This window comes from Pectinophora gossypiella, chromosome 8 (genome assembly GCF_024362695.1).
Source record: "Pectinophora gossypiella chromosome 8, ilPecGoss1.1, whole genome shotgun sequence".
Taxonomy (NCBI): Eukaryota; Metazoa; Arthropoda; class Insecta; order Lepidoptera; family Gelechiidae; genus Pectinophora; species Pectinophora gossypiella.
Window position 1 is genome coordinate 6592445 of NC_065411.1, and position 27549 is coordinate 6619993.

The 27549-nt window shown below is 37.0% G+C and overlaps 1 protein-coding gene across 4 annotated transcripts in view; it reads right to left on the reverse strand.

The window, feature by feature from the left end:
* Positions 1–4987: 4987 nt before the first annotated feature.
* LOC126368984 (globin) overlaps positions 4988–27549 on the reverse strand; it is a 168125-nt gene continuing 145563 nt past the window's right edge. Inside the window, exons 2-5 of one of the 4 annotated variants that reach the window (XM_050013262.1) lie at positions 20771–20846; positions 19965–20125; positions 7034–7259; positions 4988–5611 (exon numbers count right to left, since the gene is read on the reverse strand). In XM_050013262.1, the coding sequence (XP_049869219.1) occupies positions 5465–5611; positions 7034–7259; positions 19965–20125; positions 20771–20845 (609 nt within the window). In that variant the 5' untranslated portion in view covers position 20846 and the 3' untranslated portion in view covers positions 4988–5464. Of the gene's footprint in view, positions 5612–7033; positions 7260–19964; positions 20126–20770; positions 20882–22270; positions 22291–27549 lie in introns of those variants that run through there. The other 3 variants (XM_050013264.1, XM_050013261.1, XM_050013263.1) reach the window with 3 other exon arrangements.

A 27549-nucleotide genomic window follows, 5' to 3' on the forward strand; every position in this document is an offset into this window, starting at 1 on the left:
CTTTATACCGGTTTGTTATGCCAGAAACGGGAGGCTAATAAATAAAATATGAGGTGTTATGAAGTAAGGCTGTGGGGTGAGCGTAGTAGGTACCTATAGTAGGTTTTGTTTGTGGCGACAGTACAGACGCACGGAGAGTTAAATATTCAGAGGCTGAATAATGCACAGGTCGTGTGTGGAGGCACGTAGTCGCGCCCGCTCTACTACAGTAATACTACAGTGCGCAAGGGTATACCTACCTTCAAATTCAAATAAACTATTGCCTAAAACATTAACGTATACCTAATATTGGCTTAAAAATAACATTGAGAAATTATATTGGATGAAATTGATTTTTAGCAATAAGTGTGCCTATTATACTTCGCTTTAGTGCAATAAAGAATTGACCGAATCGGCTACATCTTACCCGGTAGTGCCCTAGGATTTGCAGGTATGTAACCGCGCCGCGCCATAGGAAAACTCGTTCATGATCAGAAAAAGCGATAAAAAGGGTAAAATCTAAAATAAGAATTGTAATGAACCGCCGCCGTCGTTTGCAGATGATCAAAGATGTGTTTCTCCAAAGTCGTCACCGAGCAGCTTGGTAGAGTGGCTTTTCTATAAGATAAAACCCTTTCGAGTACTTAACGGGAGGCCTGTGCTGTGTGTGTTGGTTTTATGAAAAACCGACCTTATCTGTTCTGTAATGTAGAAATATTGTTCAACGAGAATTTGTAACACGTAGAGAGTGTTTAACGTACCTACGTCGATATCTAGGGTTTTGAAAGTTTTCCGGTATTACCTAGCTAGAAGTTAAAATTATGACTCACTCTTAACATAGGTAAGCTGAATTTCTGTTAAAGTTTTATTTTATTTATTTATCTAGATGTACTTATACGTTTTGTTGTTGGAATTGTGAATGCAGTGTGTACCTGTAATTGGGGCACATATACAAAAACTAATATAAGACTTGCATTTTATAACTTTTCAATTTGCATACTGTTGGTTGCTATCTAAATAATAATAATAAAAAAAATAAGCTCACTATTCCCAATTGGGCTACTTAGAGGTACCTATAGTATCTACACCCACCCATCGCAGGATGAACTTAGTTTATCTACCTTCCCATATAGTTATAAAAAAGTAGGTACTTATCTAATTTATTAAAGTAGGTATATGCGTACCAATATATTTTTTAGTAGTATTCCTTTTGACATTAGACAAAAATCAACCTTAAAAATTATCGATGTCGCGTGGCTCTGAAGAGTCGCTCATTATCTTTACTGTTCGCATTGGAAAATTGTCGGAACACACGAAATGTTATTAGAAACTTTATAAGTGGGTTTCAAGTTTGTTAAATATTGCTTGTGAACGAAATATCCCCCATCGATTTCCAATTCCGTACTAACTGCCAATGTTGCTTTGAGGAAAGCAACCGCCAAAGTAATAGGTATTCGAAATGAATACTTATACGAAATGTAGGTAGGTATAGTAGTTATTGTCATCGCGATCATACGAGTATCGTAAATATTTAACATATCTACTATAAAAGATTATGTCCTCCTCAACATAGTGTAGTATAGGCAGGGGTGTTACGAATATGAAGTTTCGGTTTCGAAACATTTTTTATCGGTTTGTCGGCCCCGTGGTCTAATGGTTGAGCGTTGGACTCACGATCCGGAGGCCCCGGGTTCGAATCCCTGTGGGGACATATCACAAAAATCACTTCGTGATCCCTACTTTTGATTAGGACACTACAGGCTGATCACCTGATTGATGATCCGTGCTTCGGAAGGCACGTTAAGCCGTTAAGTATGTAGTCGTTACATGTGCCGTGTCTGGGGCCTTTAGCGGCTCAATGATAACCCTGACACCAGGGTTGATGAGGCTGGTATTGCACCTCACAATCCACACGGTAAGAAGAAGAAGACTTAATGCGTTAGTTTCGGTTACGTCTATTAGATAAAAAAAAAAACTATAATTATATTCAGGTTAGGTAAGCGGCCCACGCGAAAGCAGGATAACACTAGAGAGATGAAATTTAGATTTTTTTGTAAATTGCTGTTTAGCAATAAGGCCGCCTATTGTGCTTATGTTTTTATTCATATGTTTATGTCCTTTGTATAATTATGTTGTTGTGAAATAAAGTATTATTGATTGATTGATTGAGATGATGCTGATGGTGTAGGTTTTACAACACAAAATGATTACTATATGTATTATTGAAAAAGTATAATTTCGGTTTGGATTCTTCGTTATCTCTCAGTACACTGCGTATTCGATACGTTTTCGATGGGTCAAGGTGAAACAGACAGTAAACAAGTTACTAGATGTAGTAATAGGCAGATAGGTATACGAATATACACAACACATATCCCTGATTAAACTGAGTAGGACGGCAATTTAGATTAGGTATCACCCCCACCAACCCAAATGGAGTATGCTTCATTATAATACCCCCTCCGGTTGGGTGATGACCTGTGTCCAGCGGTGGGTACAGTACGGCAAACCTTCGCTCCCCACAAGCGGCTGAGCTAGGTTTAAATACACCCTCGTGGCTCCCACTCAGGCGGCAAGACGAACACCGTTGGGTTTTAGTGGGTAGGCGGGATACTTGAGATCCTGGAGTCCCACATAACCCGTCGTCATCCCCTGGCGGCGGGTATGCGTAAATGCATTTCCCAACGTTAAAAAAAAAGGTTTAAATACACCCCCCCTTCCCCTCGCTCCTCGGTCAGACATTAGTCTTCAATCATATGGACGATTTTGATTAGTATAAGTACTGATATGGGGTTCTGTGTATTATTTTTTTTCTTATATAAAAGGAGAAACTGACTGACTGACATATCAACGCACAGCCTAAACGGCTAAACGTAGGCACTTGAAATTTGGAAGGGACGAAACTTAGGTACCGTAGAGGTGCACTAAGAAAGGAATTTCCGAAATTCCCATTGGTACGGGAATTAGCGGGAAAAATCCTTCCACGCGGACGAAGTCGCGGGCAAAAGCTAGTGTAGTATATAAGTACTGGTATATATGATAATGGTATATAAAAGGTACTGTAGTATATAAGTAGGTAGGGCTGGATCATAGGGATTTGTAATCTATCACATTGTCTGTTACAAACAAGTGAATAAAATTTGGATTGCTATTGCTATTATCTTAAAAGTTTGGGAACTCCTGTAAGAGCACTAAGTGATGAAGATTTAAACGTACTAAGTAGGTAGGTGATGGTTTAAGGCCCGATTTCCCTATCCATCCATAGGGAAGGCCCGTGCCCCAGCAGTGGGGACGTTAATGGGCTGATGATGATGATGATGAGGTAGGTACCTACCATTCTCTTTGATGGAGACGTCAAAATAAATGAACATTTCCATATATGTATAAAATTTATTTATTCATAACTATTAAACACATTTGTGTACAATTTCCAAATGTCATAAAATATTTTTATTTTAATTATGTAGATAATAGTACCTAGGTATGTATGATGACTGACAATATTTATATCTACTTAAATGTTAACAACAGTAATATATAAAGCAGATCCTTTCCTATGTATTGGAAGCTTATGAATTTATTATAATTTGGATGAATCAATTATTTATTCAGGGTCGTAGCCGTGAGAAACTTTTTTTATGTAACACGAATATTAAATGGCTGCGATATTTATTTGCCTCGTAGTATGACAACTTAATCAAACTTTTATTTAACAATATTGCATCACGCCTATATCCCCGAAGGGGTAAGCATGGGTGTATAGTATACAATACACCCATTCCTAGCCAGCAACTTATATTAAAACACCATGAAATCTAGAAAAAACATACGAAATACATTAAATTGTATCTGTAGAGGTGAACATAATACGTTAAAACAAATTGTAAGTTGATAATTTAACAGTCGGAGTCGAATTTAATAAACTATTTTTCTATTACTAACTAAAACTATAGATCAACTAATAAATATTGATCATTAACTCAAAAGCACACAATATTTTCATGCTCTACTTCGTCGAAACGTCGTTATTGCCTCGTTATATTCAATCCAAGTTTAAATTTGTTGTCTCAGTTCTACGTGGAATTAAAGTAGCGTGTGTCGAGGCTTTGTTAAAGAAAATCGCCATAACAATGTGTTTTTGCAAAGCTGCGCTCACAAATAAAGCGACAATTTATGCAAAGTTTATTTTTTATCTGAACTTCAGATACTTATGCGTTTTATTTTTATGTAGGCATGTTTGTGTTTACTAATGTAAATAAGTAACTTTAATCATACATAAATACACTAAATTATATATTACACCTTGAAGTAGGTATAGAGTTTAGTAATCTATAATGTTAGTTGATCCGCGTCACAAATTATTTATAATTGTGAATTATGTCATTTATATAAAACAAAATCGCATAGCGCATTCCTTAATGTACTTTTTGGTCAAATTATAAACGCTCTCAGACTAAAAGAAGTAGGCAAAGTGACAATGGGATAGGGCCTATCCACATGGTAATCGTATCTTTTTCCACAATTCGCATCGTATAAAAACCGTACGAATTAAATGAACCAACTTGCATCAAAGTGGTTGCATACTAGTTAGGTGTCTATTTAATCATACGGGTCACACGTAGGTATTAAAGTTGTAATGTAACCACTTGGATAGACTCTTATGTAAGTTATAAACTTATAAGTTATAACATTCGACACTGGTACCAATTTGGACAACCACCAACTAATTTAAACTTAATTTCAACGGACTAAAACTAGCTCTATCTTTTTCTTGCACTTATCGTAAGTGAAGGATGACAATAGTTTAAGAGCTGTTCAACTAAATTGAGTGACTTTCCAGGCTACGCATCTTAAAAACAATATAGATGGCGCTGTTCAGATTTAAAGTGATAATTACATAATTAAAGTGATTATTGGAGGCATAATCAAAAAATATTTGTATATAGAATTATGTTTCTACTTATTATTTAATATTCTTTTCTTTATTTTGATCAGAATAATAATGGTTGAAGATGTAATTGCGCCTGGGTGTAATAAAAAGGGTCATCATTTATATCCAAAAACAAATATGAAAGATGCATAATTTATGTCTGTTATCCATGAAATTCGAAGACAAATCTGTACAGCGCCATCTATAGATTTTTTGGAGAACGTAGCCTAGAAAGTCCGTCGTTAGGTTAAGTTTGTGTCCGCCGGTAAAGGCAGCAATGAAACATTGCTAATTAATTTTACTTCCTACTTATCTATCTACTTCCTCTGGTCGTACTTATTGCTACACTTCCTTTACAGTACTTAGGTACATACATAAAGCTGTGTTGATTCGAAAAGGACTTTCTTTTTAATTTGAGTTCGTAAAGTTTTGAATCTCGAACGTAGATTCGGCTCTCTGACGGGCCAATCCTGTGGTAACCTTCACCCTCTTCGTTTAGTCTGAGTAAATGCATAAATGTTGGTGCACGAGATCTCAGTACAACCGAGTTGTTTGTTATCTGGAGTCGCTGGTGTCCTGACAGTTGAGCGTCTGGAAAATGTTCTTGTACCAGAAGTCCACCGTCTTGTCCCATGCGCTCAGCGTCGCCGAGTCCATCTTCAACAGTTCTATGAACATGTTCACTATCACGCCTTTCAACGCCTGTGGGCAACATAGCATTTATTAGGTGAGCGTCTAACACTTTAGACTATATCTTCGTGTTGCCTCTCACTTTGAGGTCGCAGGTTCGAATCCAGCACAGGCCTAAACCAATGATTGTCGAATTTGTTTTCGAATTCATGTTTGGATCATCGGCGAAGGAAAACATCGTGAGGAAACCCACATTCACGAGAAATGCATTTTCGGAGGTTACAGAAGGTCGCTTCTGTAAACAGCCGGACCTGTCAAATCTTCAGGATAGGTAAGAGGACCCTGTGAAAAACGGGATAATTCTAGGGGGATGATGATGAGATGGAGTGGTTATTGATTTAAGAACTACGAATTTTCTTTCACCATCGTAGCGAGTTTGAGTGAAAATGCATGAGAGTTGCATTTTCTTTCTCTACTACGCATACCCCTTCATAGGAACAAGTTTTTAAGCTCCTCGAACTCTTGACAACTTTTAGAGGAATACCGGCATATATCTCTGTAATTCCATATTTCGCTGGCAAAGTTTCGTGATTAAAGCACAACTTTTCTTATTGGAAATAATAATGAAATGGCAGCTTCAATGATTTTATAACGTAAACTTTCAGGGATGATTCATGATTTCGAGTTCACATCAAGCTGAATCACCTTCTTCAGTATTCGTTACGATGTCACTTACACCCCGTACAATTACGTACAGGTAGCCATATATGTTCGTATGGGTGTTAGTGACACCGTAACGAATACTGAGGGGGATAATAATCGCAAAAGTATAGAAATTAAAGTAAATACTTAATTAAAAAAAAAACATAAAAAAGCATGAATTTTGCGACGGAAAATTCCACTTGATGTTAACTCAGAATCATGGTCTGAATCATCTCCCTCAGTATTCATTACGATGATGCACAATAACACCTCATGCAAATTATTCGTCAACTACCTACCTCGTTTTATTTTTTTTATAGTAGAAAATAGAAATATTGTAATTCGTACGCTTGTCTCAAACATATATTACTTATATTAAAATATTTTTAAGTTTCTCATGTAAGTGAATTGTAAAATTCTTATGAGAATAAATTTTCTTTCTTAAACCTGATGTCCCTAATACCTTGTATAATAATGTTATCAATCGATAAATAATTGTAGATAAGGAATAGTTTAGAATCTAAATCGTTTTATTTCTTCTAGTCAAGCTTTATCTCGACTCGTAATATAACCAGACAACTTTTTGAGTAGTTTTGATATCTTATTATGATCGTTAAAAAAGTCAGGACATATAACTTCGGAATCGGAACTATAAAGGTAATTTTAGTTTGGCTATGCAAATTAATTATGTAGTAGGAAATCTTACGATGTAATTACGGTTACAATTCGATCTATACCTTTGTGAATTTTCCCTAAGCACGGGTAGAAAAGTTATATAAAATTCTTTCTTACAATGTAATGTTTTTCTTGGATTTTTCTCTTCCCATGGGACTCTCCGATCTTGTGCATCATAGCGGCGACGACCTCCGGGTTGTTGAGGTTGTCGACGGCCGAGGTGAGTGACGTCATCAGGTTGACGACGTGCGCCTTAAATTGTGCGTTATTCGCAAACTCTTCCTCGGGAGTATTGCGAATCATTTTGAAGAAATTCTTCGTTTCTGGGTACGCGCGGAAAAATCTGTGGACAATAAACAATACAAGTGGTTTATTAGGCACATCCCATTTTTCTTTTAAATTCAAACATCATCATCATTATCACTCGTACGACGCCCACTGTTGGGCATAGGCCTCCCCCAAGGATCTCCACGACGATCGCTCCTGCGCTGCCCGCATCCAGCGGCTTCCCGCGGCCTTCACCAGATCGTCGGTCCACCTTGTAGCGGGCCTACCCATTGAGCGTCGTCCGACACTAGAATTCAAACATAAATACATACATACTATGATACTATGCCCATACCACCACCACCTATCACGTTGGTCTAACAGAAAGATCGGCGAGGCGTGGGTACTTAGTTCATCTTGGGATGGACTACCCCAATAGGGTTATAGTCGTGAGCTTATATACACGCCTATAATCTCTAATAAGGTGGGCAGAGACACAATTAGAAAACAACTTGCAGTCACTTTTATACTAAGTCTTCAGATGGATATGGTGGAGTTTGGTATTCCACCTCACAACCCACACGATGAGAAGAAGACTACGCAACATGATCGTGCTCGTGGCGTTTTAATTTTTAGTTTTTCATTATACACAACATCGTACCATGTAAAAAAATATCGTGAAAAATATTTTCCCGCGTTAATGGAATGTCGGGCTTGCGATAATGGATCTGCGTCGCAGGTTGACCGCTACAATATGCAATTAAATCATTTCTATTTACTTTATGTGGTAGTAAAAATTTAACAGCTTACTACTAACTGTCAGTTTTATGGCCATAAGATCGAGAACAGATGCCGAGCTCGGAGAATAAAAGAAACCGCACTTCTGCGCTACGGAATACAACTTGCAGCCAATTTTGGTGACAGATTGGTGCTAATTCCTGCAGACGCCATCGTATTAATTCCATTAGTCTATGATTATATTAGAATAACGTAGTCAACCTACTTAATTATTTATTTCAAACGTTATCCAAAAATTTATATACAATAAGTTCACACTATTGTATTAGGCCGATCGCTCGTTTGTCAGAAGATGATTTTGGTTTTGGTGTATGGTGGTGAGACGAGTGAAACAACGGATGATCGATACAAGACTGATTTATTGATTATAAAGACAATATTATAATGACATAATTATAGGGAGTGTGTATATGCACCTCACCTCCCAGGGAAATTAAAATCAAAAAGTATTGGATACAAAACTTTTTTTTTTGTTACCTTTTACAATAGATTGTTTATATGCGAGTACAAATTCCTATATCTACTTATGTATACGTTTGTTAATTCTATATTGATTACATTTTTTGGATTAAATGATTATGTTATCTTATTAAGTGTTATAATAGGTTTATCTAAATTATTACATTTTTGGTTATATAATTTGATTTTACCCTTTTATCCTATAAATTATAAAGTTACTGTTACATAAGATATGGTTCTTATTGTTAACGTATGGTTGACATTAGTATTTTTATGTTCTTTATATTATGTGACTTATAATTACTTAAAATTGTTTATTCATAATACGGCTTAGTTCTATTTTTATGTATTATATCCGTTTTTCCATTAATCTCTACTTCTACGTTAGGAGATATATCCTTAATTACTCTATAAGGGCCGAGATACAATGATGATAACTTATTGCCTGTTTCATTCTTTATTAAAATCAGATCATAGGGCTTATAACTTACTGGATTTATATATTTATCATATCTACTTTTAATATTTAATTTACTTTTTATCAAATTCTTACGAGCTTCATTTTGTGTAACTTGTAGACGGTACTTAAGTTCACAAGGATAGCTGTCGTGATTATAGAGTGGTTCTATGATTTTACTTAAATTATTTGGAAGATTACATTTCTTACCGTATACTAGCTCGAATGGCGTAAACTTGGTGGAAGAATGGACCGTGGTGTTGTATGCGAAGCACCAAAATGGAAGCCATTTACTCCATGTCTCGGGCCTTTCTCCAACATGTATCCTTAGAAAAGCACCCAAATTTTTATGAGAGTTTTCCAGTGCACCTATGGATTGGTGGTGATAAGCGGTAGAGTTCAACTTTTTAATATCTAGTAATTTACTTACTTCTGTCAATATGTTTGCCATGAACTCAGCTCCTCTGTCCGTAGCTATCTCTTTTGGTACTCCGTGTTGTAAAATAAAACTATTAACAAATGTCTGTGCTACCTCTACGGCTGACTTTGTAATTAAAGGATACGCGCACACATACTTAGATAGCTCACATTGTAGCGTTAAAATATATGTATTATTATAATTATCTTTATCTAAAGGACCGACTACATCTAAATATATCTTCTCGAAAGCTGTATGTGCTGTGGTAGTCACTACCATGGGTTCTTTCACCTGCACAGTATATTTTTGTACCAGCACCGTCTACATCAGGGGACATGCTAACTATGAATCGTTTTAATACATATGGCAATCGTCACAATTCCAGGACATTCCGTGGCCGACGCGTGCTATCTGTTGGGCATAGAGGTATGTCATCATCTTACAATCGAGGTCAAGGTCAGCAGCGAGGAACACACTACACGCGGCAGCCAAACCATGCATCGCGTGGATGGAGAAGCCAGGGCGTAGGACGTTGGCCAAGAGGCAATTTTACAAGGAGGAGAGGTAGGTCACATTTTAATAATCGACCGCACATACATACTTATGAGAATACAGATTTGCATAATGATCCCATAGGACCGCAAAATGAACCTAACGAGTTTTTTCGAGACTAAAAATTATATTTGCGCTACGAATAATTTATGTAATATAACATTGTCGGGACGAAATGGATACTCTTATTCATGGTTAGTTGACACCGGAGCAACAGTATCGGCAATCAAACATAAACATATCATCGAACAGAACATTTCTATCTATAAACAAAACATTGTCGTAAATGGGATCGGAGGCAAAGTCCAAGCAATTGGATGCGTGTATTTGGATTTGTATTCTGGAAACCAAGTGCTACGTCACAAATTCTTTGTCTTTGATTCCTTACCATGTAAGTCTAGTGGAATAATTGGCCAAGACTTCTTGAACTCGTATAAGTCTGTTATCAATCTTGGAAATAAAACATTAACGTTATGGAATGATAACAGTAAAATTATGATACCATTGCAAATCAAGAAAACAGGAATAACTGTTCCGGCTAGGTCGGAATCTATTCATTTTCTTAATACTTCTTTGTCACAGGAAACTGTAATACTCACATCAGAATTACAAAATGGTGTTTTCATAGCCAGTTCGCTAGTAAACCCGCATAATGGCAAGATACCCGTACGAATACTTAACACAACGGAAAACGATTTGATTTTGAAAAATATACAACCCGAAATTAAAAAAGCAAGTGATTACATTATAACGTCTTTTGATAAAACGACTAGAGATGCAGATAGAGTTAAAAAGTTATTTTCAATACTAAAACTAAATACCTACCTAAATAAAGAGGAACAAATAGAGATAGAGAATATATGCGCAAAATATTCCGATATTTTTTATTTACCGAACGACAAACTTTCTATAACGAAATTATATCAACATAAAATTAACATAAAGCCTAATACATTACCAGTGTACACAAAACCCTATCGCTTGCCACACTTTCAAAAAGGAGAGATACAAAAGCAAGTAGATAAGCTTTTGGAACAAAATATAATTGAACCTTGTAGTAGTGAATGGTCAAGTCCAATTCTACTTGTGCCTAAAAAACCAGATAACAATGGGGAGAAGAAATGGCGGTTGGTTATAGATTATCGGAAATTAAACAACTGTGTACAGGATGACAAGTTTCCTCTGCCGAATATCACCGAAATTTTAGATTCACTATCTAATTGTATATACTTCAGCCACTTGGATTTAAATCAGGGTTTTTATAACGTGGAATTAGATAAAGAAAGCCGAAAATATACAGCCTTTTGTACAAACTCAGGGCAATACCAAATGACTCGTATGCCTATGGGCCTAAAGACCAGTCCAAGTTCCTTTTCAAGAATGATGACAATGGCTATGGCTGGTTTCACTTATGAAAAATGTCTGGTGTACCTTGATGACCTCATAATTATGGGTAGAAATCTGACGGATCATAATAAAAATCTTATTAACATTTTAGAACGTTTGCGACAAGTCAATTTAAAGTTAAACCCCGCTAAATGTACTTTCTTGAAAAAAGAAATACTTTATTTGGGACATGTGGTTTCAGGTGATGGTGTTTTACCAGATCCAGATAAGATTACAATAGTGAAAAATTATCCAGTTCCAAATACAACAGATGAAGTTAAGCGTTTTATTGCCTTCGCAAATTACTATCGTAAATTCATTCCCAAGTTCGCAGAAAAAGCTTATCATTTAAACAATTTATGTAGGAAAAATTCAAAATTCATTTGGACCGAAGATTGCCAAAAGGCCTTTGAATCTCTGAAGTTAAGTATGACGTCACCACCACTTCTTCAGTATCCCGATTTCTCACAACAAAATAAATTTATAGTCCAAACCGATGCTTCAGGGTACGCAATTGGCGCAGTGTTATCAAACGCCGACGGAAGACCTATAGCATATGCTAGTAGAGGTTTAAATAAAGCAGAAAAAAAATTACCCTACCATTGAAAAAGAATTACTCGCTATTGTCTGGGCTTGTAAATATTACAGACCTTACTTATATGGTAGAACATTTAAAATATTGACGGATCACAAACCATTGATTTATTTATTTAATTTAAAAGACCCTTCTAGCAGATTACTTAAGTTTAGGATTTTGTTAGAAGAATACGACTATGAGGTGGAGTATGTTAGAGGAAGAGAAAATGCGGCTGCAGATGCATTATCTCGACTCTCAATAACATCAAACGATTTAAAACAAATGCATGACTGTATCAGCGTCATGACACGTGCGCAACGAAAGAGACTAGACACATCGCTCTCGGATAATATTGTGTCTACAGACAATTGGTCTGATCAACCAAAAGTCGTAGAAACAAGTATTAAGCCGAGAGACGCAGTTGAATTGAGATTTATAAACAATAAAAGTTTATACACAAAAAGGAGAAATCATGAATTTAGTATTGAAAACAAAATATTTAGCTATGTAGAGAAGAACAAATACTTATACATAAATCCAGCTAATCAATTACAAATGACTCGAGTAGAATTTGTGAGAGAGCTGAGAGATTTTTGTAATAAAATAAACTTAGCAGAGGTATACCTAATTAAAAATAAAAATAAGTAACGCGATATTTGTAGAAAAAGTAGTCGCTGAAATAAAGAAATGCGATACATGGAAAGGTCCTAGATTATGTATTTTAAAAGAAGTGGAACGAATAGAAGATATAGATGATACATCTTCATCGATAGCTGCTTGAACCGCATCTTTCAGCGACGAATAGTTTCGCGCGGTAATAACCGTGCTTAGCCTACGATTACGCAAGCCGTCCGCAAAGCTTTTGATAGCCTGTTTTTCATTAAGGGGCTTTAATACTTTATAACTGTCGCAATTACCCGCCGATTGTGAAATCGTTAGATCCACAAACATTTCGGTAATCTGCCTACCAAACTCATCTATCGTCAAACTATTTTGCTGGAATGTTTGTAACTTACGTTGTATTGCTGTAGCAGATTTTCTAGGCAGCAATTGTGTTTTCATATCTGTTATCAATGCATCTACAGTGGCATAATTTAAGGATAGTTTTAACTTTGCGCCTTGCGAGAGTCGACTCTTTAATACAAAATTAATTAATTTATTGTGTCCTTCCTTATCAAGTTCTGATTGGTAGTATTCTATGCCGTCAATTAATTGTTTTATACTGGATTCGTCATCACTGGCAACTGGCAATAAGCTTAAGGCCAATTTTAAATCGAAATTCGCCATTGTGTTTTCAAGATTTTCCTGGGTGTTTTCAGTTTCAGAACAGCTTGTAGACTGTTTTTTACTTATACATAAATCGTTAATTTCTGTATACAATGTGTCAAAATCCTTACATTGGTCTTGAATACACAATAGTTGGTTTTCCTTTAAACTAGGTTTTAGTAATTCTATTTCCTCTAATATTATATAATATTTCTCTAAAATATTTTCACTTTCCTCTAACTTTTTATTAACCGTTTTTCCTTTTCTTCTACTTGGTCCTACCTTTATTAGATATTGTTGTATTACTCTTAATTCTGCTATAATTTTTTCTAATTCTTCAGCCATTACATTTTATAGTTCATTAAAATACCTATTCCTCATAATTCAAAAGAACAAAATAATTTCGTAAGAATAAAGTAATACATACCGTAATGATAATAAGATAATGTAGCCTTTATAATTATCACTTAGAAGTTAACTTATGGAGTCCAGTCTCTCTTCAAAACATTGTCTATTTTTAGATCGCACTACTTACGCTGACGCACATCACTACTCTTTTTCTAGTCTTATTATAAATGACAAAATGTCCAAGTGAGTTCCCATGTATAATTTGAATTCTTGTGAGTTGTTGTATGTTGGTTAATACAATTTCTTCATTTCCTATGTGTATTTCTCCCATAAAATTGGCAATTGCGTTCCGTTGTTGATTATTCAAGTTAGAATTCGTTGCAAACAAACCTTCTGTGTGTTGAGATGTTATTGTTGATTTACAGGTTACTGTGCAGTAGTCTGACGATTGTATTATTGAAGATACGTAGATCAAATCTTCTTGCGAACAGAAATTTCGTACATAATTTTCTACTTGTTCCAAAACGAAGCTCGGAGTAATTATTGCTGATGTCATAATGAGTAGATACTTATGTCAACCTATACAATAATTACCATCTTGTCTTTTTTTTTAGACTTCTTCTTCCATTTCCGTCTTCCTAGGGTTGGGACGTGGGCGGCGGTATCTATAGAATGATAAAGATCGTCTCAGCGCATTCCGATGTATTTCATTTTCTATCCATTTATGATGGCAGCTTCTATATATTTTGTAGAAGAAGTATATGAATGCGAGCAACATCAACAATGCTATTACGCCCAATACGACATTGGTCGTGCCGATGTGAGTCCACAGTTGTTCAGCCTCTGCGCTGTTGGAACCCCCGTTTTGAGCGATGATCACCTCGCTGGCAGGTTTAGATTGTTCCTTGCCCATGATTTTCACGTTTTTGTATTAACTTTTGTTTCTTCAAATTCGACTGCACCGAGTGAGAGTCCACGCGCATAGTGACGGACTTTGATCGAAACATCATATTCCGCTCCTTAAATGGGCACTGGTATTCATAAACACTCGCGGACCGGGTGGCTCCCTTTGCGCTCTGGCAGGGTCGCCATGTATGGTGGTGAGACGAGTGAAACAACGGATGATCGATACAAGACTGATTTATTGATTATAAAGACAATATTATAATGACATAATTATAGGGAGTGTGTATATGCACCTCATTGGCACCTAAATACAATTATTGATTTTTTTACCTAGATGTAAATTATAATAATGCTAATTCCTGTACAAGTCATCATTTTAATAAAATTTATTAAAATAAAGGTATACCTGTCATTTTCTTATCCGTTGAAAAAGAAAGGGACGGGTGATCGGCAGACATAAAATATATAGAATACACGTCAAGTTTAAGCAGAAATCTAAAACAACCGTCTAAAAATTTTACATCGGACAGAATTAAGTAGACAGCACGTCAAACGGAATGCATACCAGCGAGATGCCTATTTTATTCCTATGGGTTATTCATTCATTTTAAAATTAACTTGTTGGCAATCATCCGTCCCTTTCCTTTTCGGTGGATAAGAAAATGACGGGTATAACTTAAAATAAAATTAGGAGGTGTCTGCAGGAATCGGGGCCATTACCAGCCTATAATACTTATGATTAATTTATTACTTACTATAATTTATAATACTTAGTTACTACTCTATGGAGGAGCTCGGTGGCGCAGCGGTAAACGCGCTCGGTCTGTGATTGTTGAAGTTAAGCAACTTTCGCAAAGGCCGGTCATAGGATGGGTGACCACAAAAAAAATGTTTTCATCTCAAGCTCCTCCATGCTTCGGAAGGCACGTTAAGCCGCTGGTCCCAGCTGCATTAGCAGTCGTTAATAACCATCAATCCGCACTGGGCCCGCGTGATGGTTTAAGGCCCGTGCCCCAGCAGTGGGATGTTAATGGGCTGGTGATGATGATGACTATTCTATGGCTTTTTAAAAACGTAATAAACGACTGTGTGGCGGCTAAGATTTCCAGACACAATAAACAATGCGGTTTGCTTTTTAAAAGTACATTCGGTCTTACGACTATAAAGGGACGTAAATACTATTGATTGACCAATGAATTATTTTATGTTGGCAGCCATAAAGTTAACTATATACGGAAAATCAATCAACGATACATCACAAAATAATTACTGTGCATATTAAGTAGGTTTACGGAAATAGGTACGTCGGTGTGTGACTGTAAGTATAATCTTACGATGTCCTAACGAGTCCTATTCTTGTGCATTGGCTGTCTGTGCAGCGGAGTGCTAATCATAAATAGGTTTATATTTTAATTATTTTATTGTATATAATCGTTGTCACTTTGCTTTATGGCTTGACCCCAAAATAAAATTATTTTTTTATTAGGCGTTAGGCTCACGATCTGGTGGTGCGGGTTGGATTCCCGATGGGGACATTGTCGAGATCACTTTGTGAGACTGTCCTTTGTTTGGTAAGGACATTACAGGCTCGAATCACACGATTGTCTGAAAAATAAGATAATTCTGTGCTTCGGTGGGGACGATAAGCCGTTGGTTTCGGCTATTAGCCGTAAAAACACGCAGTGGAGCAGCGTGGTGGAGTATGCTTCATACCCCCTCCCGTTGATTGAGGGGAGGCCTGCGCCCAGCAATGGGCTGTTTATGTATGTTATTTTATTCTTGTGATTCTGTTTTGTAATTTAAAATATTGGCAAATGAGTATCTATTGGTAATTTTATTGGCGACCTACCAATAATAGTCAAAAGACAAAGCCATATATCAAAATATAAAGACAAAAAGCAATAAAACATGGTATCAAAAGAGGTCAATTTGTATGAACGGTTGTGCTATCTTCCACGGTACTTAAAATATGACGATGACTGTGCGAAATGTTTCTCTATTTCAAATCGAGTTGGGTCTATCTATCTATAGCTTCAATTCAAGTACCTATGGACTGACATATTAAAGCGAATTAGGTAGGAGACGGTTCAGCCGTATTGTCCGTCTATTACCATTTGATTCCAGCCAATTGAAGCCAGAAGCGTCGCTGCAGCGAGTACCATTTCCATTCAAATTAAAGAGGACAGATATGTCAATTTATTCCCGTCTCAAGGATACCTACATGTGTTGTACTTGTGTTGGTACTTTGAACAGAGAGTGGTCTTATTATCATCATCATCATGTCATACTTCTTTTCCAGACGATTCATAGGTACCGAGGCCTAATAAAGGGTGTAAGTGACATCGTAACGAATACTGAGAGGGGTGATCCAGACTATGGTTCCGAGTTGATATCAAGTGGACTTTCCTGTCGGAAAATTCATGAAAATTTTAGTGTGTTTTTTCCATTCCATACTTTTGCGACGGAATATTCCAGTTGATATCAGAATCATGGCCAAAGAATCATCCGTTATAAGTTTTCGTTACGGTGTCGCTAATACCCAGTAAGTATATACTATTTTTTAAAAGATTACACTACCTATGACCAAAAAAAATAATCTAAAAATGTAATGTGAAATGAACGAGTCATGTATTCACTTTCACCCGTTCGAGCAGCTGATTACGGATACCGCAAAATTGTCATTATTGTTTTTTTTATTGAAATTTGGGTTCTATGCAGCTTAAAGCACAATATGGAATTGAAAATAATTAAAAACAAAACTCAAAATTTCATGAATTTTGCGACGGAAAATTCCACTAGATATTAACTCAGAATTATGGTCTGAATCATCCCTCTCAGTATTCGTTACGATGTCACTAACACCCTGTATCGTACGCGATCTCAATAATGGAGTAGGCTGAATAACCTAATTTTGACAAGATAATTTCAACCTCAAACGAATCCCCGTCCCGGACTTGCACCAATGAGTTATTAATTTATCTTAAGTGCAATATTCACTAACACAGTTGGCTCGACCATTATAGGCGGCGATACGGCTCACCATCTATCACGTTGGTATAGAAAGCTCAGAGAAGCTTAGTTAATTTTGCGATAGATATACCTCTGACTAGCCCAGTTCGGAATATAGTTATGAGCTTATGTAATGTAATTACCAGTTACTCTTGATACGTAGTCCTTAGATGGATAATGTGAACCGTATGGTGTATGTTATTTAGATATTAATTAGTCTCAGTATAAGCATAAAGGTCCGTGCCCACTATACCGTATCATACTAGGACCGTAGGTATCCGTCCCGGCACAGGTAGAAAAATATTATTTGTTTGAATTTCTATGGCGCGACGCCCACTATACCGTTCCGTCACTGACCAATACCGTAGCGTGCCATGCACGGACCGGCCAGAATTCCCGGCATATACGGGGATAGGACCGGGCTGCTCCGTTGCAGTGGGCATAGTAGCGTCTGGCGCGTGCCGGTCCGTACCTGACACCTCCATGGTCTGAAGCCTCCATGGTCTAATGGTTAGAGCGTTGGGCTCACGATCTCGAGGTCTGGGTTCGATTTCCGATGGGGACATTGCCGAAATCACTTTGTGAGGATTGTCCTTTTTGGCTAGGACATTGCAGGCTGAATCACCTGATTGTCCGAAAAAGTAAGATGATGAATCATGCTTCGGAAGACACGTTAAGTTGTTAGTCCCTGGCTATGAGTTCGAACATCACTAACCCGCAGTGAAGCAGTGAGGTGGAGTATGCTTCATACCCCCTCCATTTGATTGATGGGAGGCCTATGTCTGACAATGGGACGAATTTAGGCTAATTATTATTTATTTTTATTATGGTATACACCTTCTGCTATTAGTAAGTCAGATAACGAACAGACGAATTATGCCGGTAGAAAATAATGCTACAAAATAATTGCTTAAATATTATAAGGAGAGTAGGTTACCAGAATATTTATTACATTCCGTGTTTTTACAAAGCCAGTTCGACTTTGTTTTGTATATTATATTTTTTATTTTAATATCACATATAAAGATGTCATTTAGCAATAGGTCACGGCAATTTGAATATTTATAAATATGTTAATCTGTGGTTATAAATTGCTTTCGAAAATAAAAAAAAAACATCATGACTCTCACATCCCACGTTATTTCCGTCACTGCTGGACATCTTTCAATTTCTACAATCAAGTGTGATATTTGCTAATATTACATAATTTATTTCCATTTCAGTTAACATACAAAGTTTATGTAAACTCGGGTAAGCAGAGGGTATGGAATTCGATTTGCTTCGATGGTGACACATTTCTCTTGCTTCCTCCATATGTATGTTTTACGAAACCTTTTCTAAGGACATCTCCAATTTGGTCCTTCAGTTCGTTTTCACTTAGTTTTATAGAATACTCAAGTGCGTACATTATATCTCAATTTGAGTACCATTTCAACTTAAAATACGTCGACAGAATACTGGGATTCTGACGGCCACCATGTGACTGGCTCTACTTTCTTCATGTTTCCTATTATACAGTCAAGGCATATGCGTATTGAGCACTGTTAGGGCAAATAGTTCCTCATGTTTGGCACTGACCGTACCAAACTCAGAACAATGGTACCAATATCCTGTGATGCATCCTCAACTAGATAGAGCCGTACCGGTTACCTGTACCGGTAATAAATCACGGGATTATTAATTGATCGCTCGCCGTTAATTAATTTCCGGATGTCACTCGGAGCGTGTCGATATATTATGTTCACGGGAACGATCCCGAATTTAACTGACAGAGAGATTACTGATACCACAAATACCGGAATTCTATGGAAATTATTATCGTATTTACGCACTTATTTTATTACCTGTAATCCGTCATGAAGTGGGTAGAGTCATAGGTAAGCGGAAGACAAATTCCAGCCATGTTTGATAATGTAAGTAGTTCCGTAGTAGTTCAGTAAGTAGTAATTTTAGGACTATTCATCGAGTATTTTAACGTAAACGATCAAAACTCTATTTTAATATTTAGTATAACTTTGTGTTGCGTTGTGAGAATCATCATTTCTGAACAATGCAGCCATAAATAATAAAAAAAAAACAATAAATCTAGTAGGTACCACGCACGAAAGACAGAATCACTTTGTTGTTTTTTTTTTAATTTCGGTGGTGCATTAGCGTACCTTTTTCTTCTAGATGCAATCTTTTTAGTTAAATGTGCCATCGAAATTACGTGTACAGGCACTGTAAATATTGTCAGATTTATCGTTTATCGGAATTTAAATGCAGAAGTAATTAGTTCTGCTGTTAAGTAGCGTTGGTTTATATTCGGAAATGCGATGATTTCCGAGGGTCATCATCATCATCGGCCCGCATCATCCCACTGTTGGGCATAGGCCTCCTCCATTTTGCATCACTCTTTCCGATCCTGCGCTAAGTTCATCCACAACCTTCCCGCCGTTGCAACAATGGCATCTTCTTATCGTGTGGGTTGTGAGGTAGAATACCAGCCTCATCAAGAAAGAAGAACAATGTCATCCCACCACCGGTCCGTTGGTCTTCCCACTGACCGTTTCCTGGTCTCATTTAAGATAATAGAAACACTATTTGTTCCAGTTAGAAGACTTACCGTTTAAGTAGTTCTATGCCGTTCGGTATGAGGTTGGTGGTGACTGGTGCCCAAGACTTCTGGACTAGGTGGACCTCTCTCCGGGACAGTCCTGACACCGGGTTGACCACGTCCGGGTCGCCGCCGTAGTACACGTAGCTGATTATGCTGCCCATTCTGGTCTATGGAGGAAAAAACAGAATCCATTAATCCTTATAAGGACAGCTTTATCGTGTGGTGGAGTACCAACCTCAGCAATCCTGGAAGAAGTGAAGAAGATAAGAATGGAAAGACATAGGTTGTACTTCCCCTTCATAACAATCACGAAATCACAAAACTATAAGAAAATAGCATTTATTACGCAAGTGTGTAGCACCTTAGGCCGCATCTTCACTTACTTAAACAAAAAAAAAATTGGCAGAATTATTAACCCTTATATTATGTGGAGGATTAATCTGCTAACACTTACTATGAGCAACTGCAGTTTTTCCGAATTAATAAATAAATAAATAATTGTTACGTTTGTCATTTGTTTTTGTCCATATCTCGGGACTATAGAGTCCTTAGCAAGCAGAGATTATGGAATTCCATTTGCTGCGATTATGACACACTTCTCTTCCTTCCTCGATATTCATCAATCGTTAGTTTGCCAGAGGGTCTAAAAGAGACATGTATTGAAACAATTCATCTAAAAAGCAATATTTTTATATTTGCAATGTCAACAAACGTAAATAGCAATATTTGATTTTTAGATGAATTGCTTCAATGTGACCTTTTTAATCCACTGGGAATTTCTTAATTCGGGAAGAAATATTAAAACAAATAACCTTATGTCCTTTCACTCTCTTCAAGACGATGATAGAGCAAAGCAAAACGAAAATCGACGGCAAATAGATGTACATTTCACAAGAAATCACCGAATTATACACTAAATAACGAACCTCTTGCTCTGCTATTCGAAAAGGGACTACTGAGATACGTAACTGCACCGTATTTTGTAATCTTTCTGAATAAACCGGAGAAGTCTACCCAAACAGTCACAAGACGCAACGCAAATAGGAAGATTGACAGAATAATGCCTATGTAATTTGAGCCAGTCTAGAATTTTGGTGTTATGTGATCTCGAAAAGTATTAAAAATATAAAAACTGTTAGTTGTTATAAAAAATATTTTATAATTACGGTTGGAAACAGGAGGTGAACTTAAATCGTAGGTATATTTTAGTCAAAACCCGATTTCGCTTGTTTTGCCTGTCCTCATTTTTGCTTGTCTGTTTACTATGTGTCCTGTGTGGTCGATAAAGTATTTTTATTATCCTTGTTTTTATAAGTACGTTACTTTTACTATCGTCGAAAGGTCTAGATTTCCAGACACAATAGTTCTTCTTATCGTGTCGATGGCAAACTAAATAGTATCGGCCCAAAACTTGTTAATCAATGGGGTTTGGTTTTAAAATGAGTTGTTATTAGATGACGTGTTACCGCACTATTTCCATTCAACATACATACATAAACTCACGCCCGTCTTTACGGGCAGAATTACAAATCCCTAGCTTCTGGACTTGAAGAAAATTTGTGTTCACGCTCGAATCCTCCAAATAGACTACTATTGTGTGACAACTTATTCAAATGAGATTGTTTTTACGAACGTCAAAGTATTTTGTTTCTATACAATTTGAATGGAAATCTTCTATGCTGTTCTCGGAGCAAATAAAAAACATAGAAAACGTTCAGCTGCTTGACTTTCCGGGCATGTCGTAAAAACCGACAGAGGGATTGTGTCCTCTAACATGATGGATTAATGTTATGGGCGATAGGCTGATCCCTTATCACCATAAGGTTCATCATATCCAGCTTACGACATCGTATCAACAATGGCTGCAAGTTGTCTTTGAATATTTGTGGTTCTGCCCACCCCATTAGGGATTACGGGCGTGAGTTTATGTATGTATGTTATGTACGTCATCTAATAAAAGCGGTCAAACTTCGTCTTCGTACTTATTGATAAATTCTAATAAGTAAGTGAAAAAGAAATAAGGTACCTATCTGATTGATTTTTGATCTCTAAAACTGGCTTCTATTTCTATATTAGCATTTTGTAAGGGGTTTATCTTTGACCCAGTCTAATACCCAATTGGATATTATGAACAGGTACTTACTACCCATGTAGACAGTCCGTTATGTTGCAGAGGACACAACGAAAAATAGTTTATTAGTCTTGCCACAATCCATTTGAGAATCCAATGCTTTAAATGATGTCAAGAAACTTTAGTGGACGTTATATTTGTAGAAAGACTTACACTGGAAACAATTTGCTGAAGTTATTACCTATTGTCTCAGTACCACGAGAGTTCACTTCAATGTCGACCGAGAAAATGAAGAATTTTATTGTGTAAGCTACCTTTTATCTTTATATCGAGTAGGAATTCAATTTAAAGTAGTATTTACGACTTTAATCATCTCTTTATGTAAGAATAAGAATCTAACAGTAAAGTTATCTTTGTAATTACGACAGTAATTATTAAGAAAATATTTGCGAAGAAAACAATTTGTACGGTCGGGCAATGAACGGCTTATCAATGTAGGTAAAACTAGGGTACTTACTCGTATTAAAACATTGCATATTACAGTTATTTAAATGCAAATGGCCGCGTAGATTGTTATCACTTTTATCATGCATGAGTTTTCTATGCATTGTATGAGATATTTTATCAATTGGAGATATTCGCATGCTAATATAGTTCATTTAATAGCCATGTCGAATTGACTTTTAACCTTATTATGGACATAACCAAATAGTGAGAAGGCGTCGCATGTTGTCTTGAATTCACATATTTGTGGATTTTTAAAGAGTTTTAGTTTACTATGGGGTAACGTTTAATGTAGAACCCTTGCCCAGGGATACAGGTGAAGACGAACTCGGTACGGAAATGAAGGACGGAAGGGGCAAGTCACAGGACTGTAACCTGGAACCTGACAGAGGGCAGTAACTGTCAGTATTCGGAGGCAGAGGGCAGGAGTGCTAGTACGGCATTGAAATAGACTACTATGGGCGACATCCCACTCGCGTCAGACAGAGTACTGCGGAAGGCAAGAGGGAACCCACTGCCCTATTTTTTCCTAAAAAGTAGCATGGAGTATGCTACACCGACAAGAGCGTGGCTCTTAAATTAGTGACGATGAAGGATTTTCAAGTCTAAATAATGACATTAAGGAAAAGTACATCTTTGAACTCAATTTTTAGGACACGACTGACAAGTTTTCCATGAATTTATTTGAATATTGTGATTTTTCTTTTGGAGGTGGGATGGATGGAGACTATAGCAAATGCATTATTGAGAAATGGTGTATATGCAAACTTCGTTTTCTTATGATGTACTTACCTACTTAAGTAATGTAACGAAAATGACTTGGTAAAGATTGCCGCTTAGGAATAAGGCAACTTTTTGTTACTTTGTTTGTCTGAGGAGTTTGTATTCTATTGCAAGTTATCTATGCGTTAAAATAACGTAGAGAATTCTAATGTAGACCTGGCTGGATGGTGAAATGAAGATGGGTGGGTTAATTGGGGGTTGATGGGCGGCTGGTAACCGGATTATCACCCGGTAATTGCATTAACCGGGATACCCGGGATAGGTTTCACCCGGGTCCGGGTGTTTCGGCAGTGCGAAAATGTTCGCACGAGTTTGATCGAGTTTCAGGAGATGAGCTGGGGACTTTAAATTACTTGTTGCCTGATGAGGAATAATTTAGATTATAGACTACCTAGTATCTACTTAGACTGCCTAGACTGCACGTAAGTACTAGGTTTAGTTAACTAACGTAACGGCCTCCGTAGCTCAGCGGGTTGAGCGTTAGGCTCACGATCCGGAAGTCCCGGGTTTAAATCCCGGTGGAGACATATCACAAAAATCACTTTGTGATCCCTAGTTTGGTTAGTACATTACAGGCTGATCACCTGATTGTCCGAAAGTAAGATGATCCGTGCTTCGGAAGGCATGTTAAGCTATTGGTCCCGGTTACTACTTACTGATGTAAGTAAGTAGTCGTTACGTGAGCCATGTCAGGGGCTCAATAGTAACCCTGATACCAGGGTTGATGGGGGTTGGTAATCCACCTTACAACCCACACGATAGAAGAAGACTAACGTAAGGGCATATACAGTACTTGACTGAGATTTGGGATTGAACTGGAAAATATTTGAATTATTGACCATGTACTATTACTTATTGGTTCGATACTTTCTATTCTGCTATTGAAAATTGGATCCTGCAAAGTACCGCATCGCTTGTCACCTGTGTTCGATCGAGTTGATAAATTGCATCGAATTGATTTTGTGATTAAGCGTAGGTACATTCTATAGGCCATGGTATATTCTATAGGCCGATTCTATTCACTATCGATCGCATAGTGTAGTATCGCAGGGATCGACCATGCATACTGTACGGTCACGAGTACTAATATGTATATACTCTGAAACCATGTCACATTAACTTTTTTGACACATTAAACCGTAAGTCTCATAAAATGTCAAATGTGATAGTGCGACAGGGTTCTAAAGTGGGTACATGATATTGCTCATGACTGTACGTTAACCTTCGATGAAATGCTACAACCACTGATATGCCATACACCGGAAGATTGGCCAGTAAAAAGGCGCGAAAGTTTTCTGAGAAGAACTATATTACCTAAACTAGCGACCCGCTTTGGCTGCGCTCGGGTGCAATGCTGAGGAAAAAATGAAATTATTTACGACATCACATTAAAAACCTCTAAAATAACAGTAATTTCTCCACTATTTAATGGATGTTATTTATTTATTTATTATTATACACATAAACCTTCCTCTTCAATCACTCTATCTATTAAAAAAACCGCATCAAAATCCGTTGCGTAGTTTTAAAGATTTAAGCGTACTTAGGGATATAGGGACAGAAAAAGAGACTTTGTTTTATACTATGTAGTGATGATGATATATATTACCTAACCTTTAGGCAGACAGAATCAGAATACTTACAAGAAAGAACAATTTGAAGAGCAATTTGTCCTTACTACATATTAAAAAGTGCTCTGCGGTGAAGGAAAACATCGTGAGGAAACCCACATTTCCATGAAATGCATTTTCGGAGGTATGTAACCAAACCTGTATTGGGCTGGTTTTCCCTTCGGGTTGGAAGATCAGACAGGCAATCGTTTCTGTAAATTAAACCGGACCTGTCAAATCTTCAGGTTAGGTAAGCGGACCCCGTGAAAATGGGTTTTATACTACTCTATACCTACTTTTTTGTTGTTTGCTCTGGTTGCGCAACCATGGTATCCTAGTGAGAAAGGGCCCTGAGAGTTGTTTTTAAAGATGTTGTTTTGAAGTATTGTTTTTATTACTATCATAGAGCGTTCGCTTCAAAAGCTTTTGGCTATTAGGCACCATAATTTATTGACGACGTAAGTATTTGCATGTCTTTCTAAATGTAAATATGTTTATAAGATATAAAAAGTAAATATAAAGTATATATAGGTAGGTATGTGTTAATGTAACACGTAACGTGGTCTGTTGTGTATTACCATACTTACATAACATAAACAGTCCACGTATATACGTCCCACTGCTGAGCACAGGCCTCCCGTCAATCATACTCCACCACGCTGCTCCACTACGGATTGGTGGAGGTGTTTTATGGCTATGGGGAACAACGGCTTGACGTGCCCTCCGAAGCACGGTATCATCTTACTTTTTCGGACAATCAGCAATGTCCGTGCTAAACAAAGGACAATCTTACAAAGTAATTTCGCCAATGACCCCGAGAATCGAACCCGGACCTTCATATTGTGAGATTAACGCTCTAACCACTAGACCCCGGAGGTTGTGTAATAAGTACATATTTATTATTATCATTTTATTTAGGTATTATTTATTGTGTATTATTAGGATATGCTTATTTTATTAAACACGTGCTGATGGTGAAAGATAAATATAAAGATAACTACTTTTATCTAAGCGTTTATATAAGAATAAGAAAATAAATATTTTAGTATCGTCATAGACATTCGAATGGTCGCCACCGTATTCGTAGAAAACACAAACAGTGACTTTGTCAAAAACATCATGTGAAATTTATCTTAATGTTTATTCCGCCGCTCATTAATGCAACATAAATAAACTTTTATCGCAGTAGATAAAGTCATGTGATACATTTTCACTAAATATTTAACTATTAAGTATAGCGGGTTATCTCAGGCATATGACCCCGTGACGACATATTGCGCATTTAAAATAATGAATTATTTAATCGGCATAAGTTATTTCTGAATTTAAATCTCATTGTTTAATATGAGTATTTTGATGCCTGTTATATCCTACGGTTCATGATAATTATTTTAACGAATATCAGGGGGGTTTAAAAAGGCAACATTGAAGCGATTCATCTTAAAAAAGCAATATTGCAATTTTACGTTTGCGCATGTAAACAAATGTCCAATAGCAATATTGCTTTTAGGTTGAATGGCCTTTTTAACCCCACATATGTCAGTACCTACATGTTATGTTATTGATGACTGATGCTGGTTTTAGGTAAGTGTTTATAAAATACTGAAACCACCCATGTATTGGCACCCGTATTTGTCAATAGCCTTTCGAAGAGAACTATATGAAAGAGAGAGAAAGTTGTTTTTGGTATTATAAGACATAGTTTTATATACTTTAGGGCCCGTGGTAGAAAGCTTGCCTCTCACTTTGAGGTCGCAGGTTCGAATCCAGCACAGGTCTAAACCAATGATTGTCGAATTAATGTTTGGATCATAAATGATTATCACGTAGTCAGCGGTGAAGGAAAACATAATGAGGAACCCCACATTTCCGAGAAATGCATTTTCGGAGGTGGTCTAACTTGTATTGGGCTGGTTTTCCCTTCGCGGGTTGGAAGGTCAGACAGGCAGTCTCTTCTATAAAAAACGGGACCTGTCAAATCTTCAGGTTAGGGAAGCGAATCCGGTGAAAAACGGGATAGGTAACTAGGGAGGTGATGCGTTTTATATACCTACTTACTCATAGCGAAAATATTTACACGGTAAGCATGAAATAGACCATGATTGTAACGTGAACCGAATATGATTGGCTTTGATTGAACCACTTAAACAATCGATAGCGATTTCACAGAACAGTGTTCGCTGGTGAATATTTCATCGTAATGGATAAGTTACTAGTCAAGAGTTTATGTTTAAGGCCGTTAGCTAGAGTTACTTATATAAGTATTGTCTTTTTTACGTGACAGGTAGATTTGACGCAAATGGCATTAACTACTTGGCCGGACAAATGAGGAGTGCTGAGGGCTCTCACCCGGTCTTTTTCCATCATGTGGGCTGTGAAGTGGATTACCAACCCCGTCAACCCTAGTGTCAGGGTTACCATTGAGCCGTCAAAGACCCCTGACATGGCTCATGTAGCGACTACTAACTTACATCAGTAAACCCGTTTTGTACCCGATAAAAAATTAAGACAAGCCTGAGCCCAGTTGGACGCGAACCTCGGCTCAGGACGTCATCTGAGAGCATTACTTATAGTTGAAAGAATTAATCGAATCTAGTAAGTGTTTGGATTTTTATGATACTAA